General features: G+C 40.2%; 1 protein-coding gene across 8 annotated transcripts; it reads left to right on the top strand.

Moving 5' to 3' along the window:
* LOC103482035 (uncharacterized) lies at positions 1-7,227 on the top strand. 8 transcript variants are annotated; one of them, XM_081600686.1, is made up of 10 exons: positions 1-651; positions 1,577-3,828; positions 4,202-4,778; positions 4,880-4,995; positions 5,535-5,620; positions 5,791-6,120; positions 6,269-6,385; positions 6,667-6,810; positions 6,881-7,007; positions 7,100-7,227. In XM_081600686.1, the coding sequence occupies exon 2, from the start codon at positions 1,585-1,587 to the stop codon at positions 3,472-3,474; it is 1,890 nt and encodes a 629-aa protein (XP_081456812.1). In that variant the 5' UTR covers positions 1-651; positions 1,577-1,584; the 3' UTR covers positions 3,475-3,828; positions 4,202-4,778; positions 4,880-4,995; positions 5,535-5,620; positions 5,791-6,120; positions 6,269-6,385; positions 6,667-6,810; positions 6,881-7,007; positions 7,100-7,227. The 8 variants fall into 8 exon arrangements, with proteins under 8 accessions (XP_081456812.1, XP_081456817.1, XP_081456814.1 ...); XM_081600691.1 differs by having other exon boundaries at positions 5,535-6,120; positions 6,287-6,339; XM_081600688.1 differs by having other exon boundaries at positions 5,535-6,120; positions 6,287-6,385.
* Positions 7,228-9,846: the final 2,619 nt, after the last annotated feature.

Below are 9,846 nucleotides of genomic sequence, written 5' to 3'. Positions count from 1 at the left end.
TTATGGGCAACTCTGACCATCCTCTTCATGAGACCGTCTTGAAAAAATAGTATCATCAGTCAGAGTCATCTGCAATAAATGTTTGAAGAATCTGAATCAATGAGCTACAACATTTACTTTTTGATCAATAAAGTACTTTTGAATTGAATTTTGAATTAGATTTTTTTTCTTCCAATCCGGGCTTCACGGCAGAGAGAAGTTTTCCCATTTGGAGGTCCGAAACTGACATAGTTAAGAATAAAAGCAGAAAAATAAAGTCGCACCAATAGTGTTAAGTTTTAATTATGAACTTAGACTGGCTGGCCAGTAGGTGGCAGCATATGGAGTGATAAACAAGAGAACGCGATACTTGTGTTATCTGCATTATTTGTAGTCCAATTTCTCTCACGCGCCAGTGCGTGTGTTCGTCTATGAAAGTCATGGAAACGACGTTAGCGTTCTCAACCCGATAAATGACGCTGACCTTCTGAATTCTTTCCCTTTGCGACGGGACTTTTGAGAGAGACGCCTGAAGGAGCATTTGAAGCCTCGGAAGGTTTGAGCTTATCGAGAAGTCTGCTAGCAAAACTTGCTGAAGAAGCCCCTGTTTAACAAACCTGCGAAAGACGGTTCCTGGCCAGGAGAAGCACCAGCAGAGTGATCAGCTGGAAGGTTCAAATCATTCTTCTACTATTTTTAACCAAAGAAAACAAGTTGTTACTAGGATTTTAGTGACTTGTTTAGCTATGTTATGTGAAGAAGAGTTTATTTTGTGTTTGTGTGTGTGTTTTTAAAGAAATTCTGACTGCTGTAGAAAAAAAGACAAGTAGCATCTTTCTTATCCAATGAGCCTTTTTCTTAATTGAATTTCGTTGGAAATGTTAGGAATTTTAAAATGTGGTGTAATGATTTAAGAAATATTTGTATTTTACTTCATTATAGTCCTGTGGATGCTGAATTAGCTAGTTTTTTGAAAGTTCTTTTTTGAAAAATGCCGTGATAAACACTCAGTTTCCATGGATACGCTAAATGAAATACATTAAATATTTAATATAATTAAAAAAACATTTAAAAAAACAGTATTTACCTTTATTATAGCCTACATTTTAAATGTTTAGTTTCATTTTTTTTTCAAGATAGGAACATGTTGATGGCTTTTTTTTTTTTTTTTTTTTTTAGCATAGCCAGGAAACATGGGTGAATTGATCTAAAAAAAAATGGGGATATTTAATCTAAGAACATCAGACTTGATTACTTTAGTGTCCAATTATTTGAAATTGTGATGACTTCTTTGAAATATATAACTTTAATAGGTCTCTTTTGCATTTGTGGGGTGGAACAAATTTATGAGTTAATTTAAATTGTTTAGTGACTTATGTGTTAGCATATTGACATTTTATCTCTTAATTCCCGTTCTTGTTGTATAATCACATTTGGCATAGCAATAATATTGTTAAAGAAAAACAAACACTTTCACAAACCTGGGTTATTGTATTGTTGGTATTTCAGTGTTCCCTCTAAACATTGCTTTGGACATTTGTGAACTTCAAGATACTGAATTATAGCTTTTGTTTTACTTTGTTTCTTTCCTTCACAGCCCATACTATGGCGCTTCCAGCAGATGGATCCCTAATGTTGGAGGGACATCGAGACAAAGGTAAGGATCATGGTAAGGTATGGTTAAATGAAGCCGACATGGTTTCTGAAAACCATGGAGAGGAGTTGAGGTATAGTTCACCTCTGCATTATGTGGACTGTTCTACCAGCTCCAGTGGTAGCAATACTACCAGCTCCAGTGAAGACAAGGTAGGAAATTACTGTACTTCCAGCTCCGATAAAGATGAGGTTGATAATGAAGACCAGGATGACTTTAAATCCCAACTTCGGGTTGTCCAGGTCCTTCGACCAAACTTTAAATTCCTGTGGGGTATAGGAGTGCTTGAACAGTCATTGAAACATGTGAATTTGATGATTGATCAGCTGTGCTCCGCTGACAGTAGTCTGACAGTGGATCGTGCCGATGTTGCGTCACAGTTGCTTGAGATTCTTCCCCCAAATTTCAAATACATACAAGACATTGGGGTGGCTCAGAAATGTCAAGAAGACACAGCTCCCTGTACTTCACTTGAAGTCACATCTGGACTTGATAAACAGGAAGAGCCTATTTTGCATCCAGAAAAGTCCAGACCTATCGCTACCTCGCAACATCATCAGGTAGGTTTGGAAGAGGACGGGGCTTCTTTGACTTCCAGCCACGCCAGGAGCACTACACAGAAGGTGGATGCTGGGAAGGAGAACGACCCATCATCAAAGCTTAGTTTTGGTACTGTGCTTCCTTCCAGCTTTAAATTCACATTTGGACTTGACAAACAGGAAGAGCCAATTTTGCATCCACAGGACTCCACACCTGTCAGTACCTCGCAACATCATCAGGTAGATTTGAAAGAGGACGCGGCTTCTTTGACTTCTGGCCGAGCCAGGAGAACAACGATGAAGGTGGATGCTGCGAAGGAGGACGACCCAACATTAAAGCTTAGTTTTGGTACCGTACTTTCTTCACTCTTTATATTCACATCTGGACTTGACAAAAAGCAAGAGCCCAAACCAGAGGACTCCAGCCCAATCTGTACCTCGCCACAACCTCTTGGGGGTTGGAAAAATTTAGTGGCTTCTTTGACTTTTGGCTGTGCCAACAGAACTACAAAGATGGTGGATGCTGCAAAGGAGGACGACCCAAAGCCTAGTCATCAGGTAGGTTTGAAAGAGGACGCAGGTCATGTGACATCTGTGACTGGCATAAATGGAAAGAGGACAAAGGACAGTGATGCTGAAGAGCAGCCCCCAGCCAAGAGGACTAGGGACACTGTTGCTGAAGAGGAGCTCCCCACGAAGAGGACCAGGGATAGTGATGATGCTAAACAGGAGCCCTCTGCCAGGAGGATCAGGGAGAACCAAGCTGATGATGAGCTCCCCTCCAAGAGGACCAAATATAGTGATGATGCCAGTTGGGACGACGTCCTTCAAAGAATCGGTAGAAGGTTGGCATGGAGATATGGTAAAGAATGGGAGGACGAGCCCATTCCATCAATCCCAATCCACCGAAAGACAGAATATGAAGATCCCATTCTGTTATCCCTTATCCTCAGTCCCTCGTATAGAATGGCATGTTCACCTCCTGTTTTGTCATCCCCTGTCCTCAGTCCCTTACAAGGGATGGTGCATGAGGATCCTTTTCTCTCATCCCCCGTCCTCAGTCCGTTACCCTTGACGCACTGTGAACATCCCATTCTGTCACCCCGTGTATTCAGTCCTTCGCCATCAACACACTGTGAAAATCCAACTGTGTCATCCCCTGACTTCTGTTTCTGGATGGAGTCTGAAGGGGACATAGAAGAGGAACCAATACCATCAACATCTAGTGGAATTACAGAAAGAGTGAGTTCCAGACATGTGTGGTTTAGACCTTGCTACGTCTTGTCAAGTGACTCTGAGTAGATTGGGATCCGTAAAAACTGAAGACTTTTTTGGGAAGTCACATTAGGATATAGTTATTTCTCAGGGTTTTTTTTATTAAAGAGTTTCTAGCAAACCTGAGGGAAACCTTAGGTAGAGCCTTGCACCGGGTTTTCTTCATTGTGTTTTTCTCTTATCTTTCCCATGTTGCAGGGTGTAATAGCGGTTCTTTCCCACATGGGGCTCTCCAGTACAGTAAATTATTCTATCCTGTTCCTCTACTAATCCACTCTCCCAAGTTTTTAATCTTTCAGGTTGTAGCTGCTCATCACTGGATCCTTTCATCGTTGCCCATGTGGTTCCTGCCTTCTGGATCTCTTGTTTTTCACACTGCTTGTAAGTTTTTGCATTCCACATTCACATGATACTGCTTGCCTCCTGCTGATGGTGGGGACCTTAAGCTTTACTAAATAGAAATAGAAATTCACTATTAGTAATTTAGAAAGTGTTCAACCATATAGAGTTAAAATTTACATTAAGTAAGGAATGCTTGCCTGACAATGTGTTGTATCAGAAACCAAATTAAAGTAAAGTTTTATGTAGATAAACTATTAATATCATGAAACAAATAGTTTATGTGGCCAATAACATGTTCATGTGTTACAACACAGAAAGATCACAAAAAGAGGAGAGACATTAAAAAATACCCAAAACTAGTCTCTGATCCAGATTCAGACTTCTCAGATCTCTGATTCTCTGATCATCCCAGGTTGGATCTCCTCAGCCTGTAAACCTCCACCTTCAACACCACCAGTCAGGTGGAGGAAGATAAGAGAACCCTGTGGAAAAAAATATGTAAGGAAACTTACTTTCATTTTAAATATGGATAAAAATTGAGGTCAAATTTCAAAATTGTTCTTTCTTCTGTCCATGTATACTCTATTTGTTAACCCTGTTGTCTTTTCTCTATTTCATTTCTACATCAACTCATGTCTCATGACATGAGTTGACCAACAATTAAAGCAGAAGACCTGCTCCAGCTGTAAACCTCCACCTTCAACACCACCAGTCAGGTGGAGGAAGATAAGAGAACCCTGTGGAAAAAAATGTAAGAACAGTTATATCTACACAACATGACTAATCATTTCAAATATAACTGCAGAGAGTTGAGCTGAAAGTTAGAAACTGTTTCTGTCTGCTGCATATTTTCCTCTTTAACTCTGTTGTCTTTTCTCTTTATTTCATTTCTCCGTCAACTCATGTCACATGACATGAGTTGACCAACAATTAAAGAAGAAGACCTGCTGCAGCTGCTGATCTACTGGTTGTAACAGATTGTGGAAAAGGTGAGGACATGATGATGGCTTGATCAGAAAGTCTCTTTCAATCATATATTATTTAGACAGAGATTAAGGAATGTGTGTCTGATCATGTGATGATTCTCCAGCATAACTGAGACAAAACAACGGACCAATCAGGAGACAGAAGACAGAGGACTAAAACGAAAATATTATGTGTCAAAAAAGGCAGATGATCCAGTGGCTCCAGGTTTACACACCATCTGTTAGTACTAAATACATTTTTTACATCCTTTACTTTTCAGCCATTTTATAGTTGAGATTATTTTCTTAATTATATAAGAATTAAAACCTTGGTTTTCCTTCCTGCTAGATCATAAAATCAAAAAATAAACTAATTTTAATGTGGAGAAAGTTTATTTCCGGTGAGCAATGATGAAACACTTTTATACATGCAGTGCAGTAAACAATTCTCATTAAATTCCCCACTGTTTGTGACCCTCTGTTGTGTCTTTTGCCCATGACTCAAAGCAGTTCTATAAAACCTGCATCTTTCTATGTGCTTCTATTAAAAAATAGCTCTGGGTTTGTTTGGAGTTTAACACATTTGTCGGCAGCTTTAGTGCCAAAACAATTTTGAACATTCTTTTATTTCTCAAATTGCAGTGGCATAATCACACACTGAAAACTTCCAGAACGTTAGGAATTATGTCTAACTTTGTGCATAATAACTGATGTAGTATTGAATGATATTTATGATTCCTGTAAATTATTACTGAACCATTTCTTATGCTTTACTTTAAGGTTGATCAGCATTTAGGAGCTTTTACTTTGGAAATTCCCATGAAGATGCCAGGCTGCCTGTAGCCCCTTCCTATGAATCCACCAAAGTAATATTTAGCCTTTTTTGGGTGAAGTTAGCTTTAAAAAATCTTCTATGAGTAAGTTTTTCCCACCTAAGAGAGAAGGAGCAGAAGAAGAAGGAATGAATGAATGACTGTTACATAACAAGTGAATCTAACAGGTCCTGCAGGTTAATGACATTTGACTTGTATCACAGACATGCGTCTCTGAAACCGCTGCAGAAGTGATGAGATCACGTGGATGTCACAATCTCTTCTTTCAACTGATCTTTTGAGGGAGATTCAGATGGAGAAGCGGAATAAAAATCAACAGTGGAAACGGCTCAAACAATGACAGATGAGGAGCCGATCACTTTTAGACTCACACTCACCCACATCCACCTCCCACCTCCTCTCATCTGACAGACTCCACACACTGAGCCTCTCTCATCGCTTTAAAACCTCCTCACCTCCATCACTGTCAGGGACATAAAACATCCTGACGTGAGTTTATCCGACTGGCTGACGTGGATGCAGATACTCTGAGGGTGAGTTCTTGAGATTTAAATTGTTTGACCTCTTGTGCACTTCCATGATTTTTACTGCAACATATGTATTTGTTTGCTTCAAATGTTTTGTTACTTGTATTTTTTGTGCATAGATTCCTAAATCAGAGCCCTGACAACTGATTGTCAGGGCGTTTGTGTCTTCTAGGTACTCAGAGCAGGTGGAGTGTGTCGTTTTCCAGAAGAGTGATCTGTGTTTGGGTAGGAACTACAGCAACTCTGCCCTGTCGTCATGACTACCCCTCAGGTCGATCATTTGTTCATTTTGCATTTCTTTAGATGGACGGTTCAAATGTTTGTGAAAACAAGTAAATGTACTTTGTTGGAGCTTCATGTAACAGACCCAAACTAAATGTTTTTTTTATTTTGGAGTGGCAGGAAAGTTCCGTCATTTTTTTTTTTTTTTTTTTTGTAGCATAAGAAATCTGAAAAGTTAAATATTTTTTTCCCGCAATTCACACTAATAGTATGTTGTGTTGGTGTATCTCATAAAGCATCAGTAAAATATGTTGTTGTTTATGGTTTCAGGATATGTTTCAGTGAACAACCACAATGTGTAAAACTCCCCAGGTCACACTGTGAGGCGCGTTATGTGGGTCCGTCTTTCTGTTGTGGGTCACAGGAGGTTTGCTCACCGCACCGACCCCAACCAGATCAGCCTGTCTCACCGCGGTGAGAAGAACTGCAAGTGCTGTTATTGTTACAGTAAAATTACGTTACTGACATGCTGCCTGCATTCTAGCTACGCCGGGGGAAGATGTTCAGTTCAGATTCAGGGTGTGAAAGCTGGCCGATGTGGGCCAGGTTTGAGACAGACCAACCGCTGGGAAGATGGACCTCACCTGACGCCATTAGTCTGGATGTAACAGGTAAAGCTGCTGAGACATCTCTACAAAGTTTCAGTATTTAATGAGTTGTGTTTGTCTCCGTGTTTCTCAGATTTGTTCTTCTGTTTCCTCAGCTCGACTCTCTTGTCAAAACATCAATGACTTTCAAAACAGACAGTGAGGTTTCTGGTGCCTGGCTGGAGACAAGATTCTGATTATTCAAGTGCCAAAACAAAATATCAGAATAAATAGTTAGAAGGCAGATTTGTTTTCTATTCATTATTGTTTTCATTATAGATGGTCCATAACGCAAAATCCATCAGTGCTGTAAGTTTAATAAAATGTTCTTCTTTCAATGTGTTATTTCTGGAGTCATTTTTTTAACCATAATCATTTTTGGAAACATTATATATTAAAGGAACTCCCACATTTTTAATAGAACTTCATAACTGATCAAAGCACAAACTGGAGAACAGGATTAAAAGAAATTTATTATTTTTATTAAGTGTTAATTCATTTGCAGTTACATCAATACAAGATCCACATCATAAAAACAAACAGAATCCAGTCACACTGAAGAACTATCCTGATGTTGAAGTTCGTCCCTTAGCTTCAACTAATTCACTGAAAAGTTGGGTAGAAATGTCACCCAGAGAACGCTCTTTTTCCTCATGGACTCAACCAATGAAACAAACTGGAAGAACTGGAAGCTGAACCAGTTGGTGGATCATGTCAGTCAACTCCAAGTAGCCAACGCCAATCGTTTTTAAAGCTTCACGGCTCAGACTCTGACTGATGAAAACCTTTCCTCCAGTGTGAGCTCAGACTGTCAAGGGTTTTTACGGCCTGCTGCTTTTTCATCGGTTGCTGTGAACCAGAACAGTGAGCAGAGAGAGAGAGACGGTCCCGGTCAGGACGGCTTCCACCAGCAACACCGTCCAGCTACCCAGCATGAAGACATGGACCAACAACCTGCGGACAAGAGAGAGACGGACGTTACTGACAAAATAATGTATTACAATAAGAGTTTGGCTGAAATATTTTTGAAATGATTGAGAAATATGAAAAAAAAAACAATCAGACTAATCATAAAATGATAAAGCTACACAATAGTCAACAAACAACCAAAAAATCCCCACTTTTCTGCTCATGTGAATAGAATTACAGTTTCACAAATCATATAGTGTTTTTACAAAGAATTTGTAATCAAACCATGATTCAGTCCAGGTCTGAGGACGGTGAACTCTTAGTATTCACAAGAGTTAGGGACCAACATGTTCAGCTGAAATCTGAAACCACTTCAGAAAAAACATTCATTTAAAAGCATAAAAATATAATTGAGTTGGTTTTTTTTCCTTCCAATTGTCCAACCATCTGTCTCTCATCTTTTGAAAGCGTTTACCGTTCACTTCCCGTCTAACTGCAATTTCTCTGTGGGAGACTGAAGTGTTGATAGTAGAGAAATGATGGGTGTTACTGATTCATCACCCCAACCTCAGTCTTTGGCCTGGGGAGTCGGAGCCGTGGCCAGACTGGATGGACAGACACAGGGAGGATAGAAGGAAAATCTTCATTAGAAAGAAAATGACTTTTCTTAATCATCTCCAGAATTCAGTCTGGAACTTTTATCTTTTAATCAGAAAACCACCAATTAAAAAAACAAACAGTTTTTATAAGGTGCCATGTGAAGCATATCAATAATATACTGTCAGAAACTCATATCATACATTAACATTGGCAAATATCTTAAAATAACAGTCCTTATAGTTTTGTGTGCCGCTGCTCCTCCACGTCGAGAGGAGCCAGTTGAGGTGGCTCGGGCATCTGGTCAGGATGCCTCCTGGACGCCTCCCTGGTGAGGTGTTCCGGGCACGTCCCACTGGCAGGAGACCTCGGGGAAGACCCAGGACACGCTGGAGGGACTACGTCTCTCGGCTGACCTGGGAACACCTTGGGATGTCTGGGCCTCCCTTCTGAAGCTGCTGCCCCCGCGACCCGACCCCGGATAAGCGGAAGAAAATGGATGGATGGATGGATGGATAATTTTGTGTCTTGATATTCTTTTTATGTATTTATTCTTTATTTACACTGCTTGCCAAGATTACTTCTGCCTCTTCAACTTTTTCACCTTGTAAAAACCACAAGGGACTTCTGTGAAAATATAGATTCCAGAATATATGCAGAAAAGCTGCTATTGTGAATTGTTTAATACATCATACCTAAGATACTCGAACGATTGCAGCTTTGGAAGCTGAAATACCTCTGTGCAATGCTACTTCAGATCCGATTGGCTGGAGTTTGCAAGGCAGCCAATCTAGAACCACCATTTATTTTTCCTTTGTGCTGATTGACTGTATCCACAAGACCAGAGATACCGGAGAGTTTGCAAGCGTCATGGTGCTCTTCAGAGCGTCATGCTCTTCAAAGCGTGCACAGGGTCAAAGCCCCTGCTGACCAACATGAATGTTAAAACATCCATAAACCATGACTGCTAACACCCAATCAGCCATGGGAAGGTATCAAATACAGATATTGCCAGAATTATAAATCAAGACTGACCACCAAAACAAAATGGCAGCACAACGCAGAAGAGCAAACAACCTCTGAAGTCTTAAATAATAGCCCAGCCCTCATGAGCCAGCTGACCAGCATCAACCTGTTGGCGAAAGTAGATGAAAAGCCAAGTATTTCAAATGTAAACATGTTAATTTCACTGTTCTCCCAAGCATGACAAAGGAAGGGCCAACTCAATGCTCACGTAGCACCGTAGTGAAAACCTTGACCTGTACAGTGATGCACACAGGGTGAGTGTCAGTCTCTACACGGCTACTCAAATGACCACTGACAGTTTATGGAGCAACCATTTCCTTTGTGGTGACGT

This window comes from Poecilia reticulata, chromosome 19, assembly GCF_904066995.2.
Source record: "Poecilia reticulata chromosome 19, P_reticulata-male-v2, whole genome shotgun sequence".
Taxonomy (NCBI): domain Eukaryota; kingdom Metazoa; phylum Chordata; class Actinopteri; order Cyprinodontiformes; family Poeciliidae; genus Poecilia; species Poecilia reticulata.
Note: the sequence above shows the minus strand (reverse complement) of the source record. Positions and strands in the feature narration are given on the sequence as shown.

Bases quoted from the DNA above. Each gene is read 5' to 3' on its own strand.
- LOC103482035 (XM_081600686.1), top strand. From the start codon at position 1,585: ATGGCGCTTCCAGCAGATGGATCCCTAATGTTGGAGGGACATCGAGAC.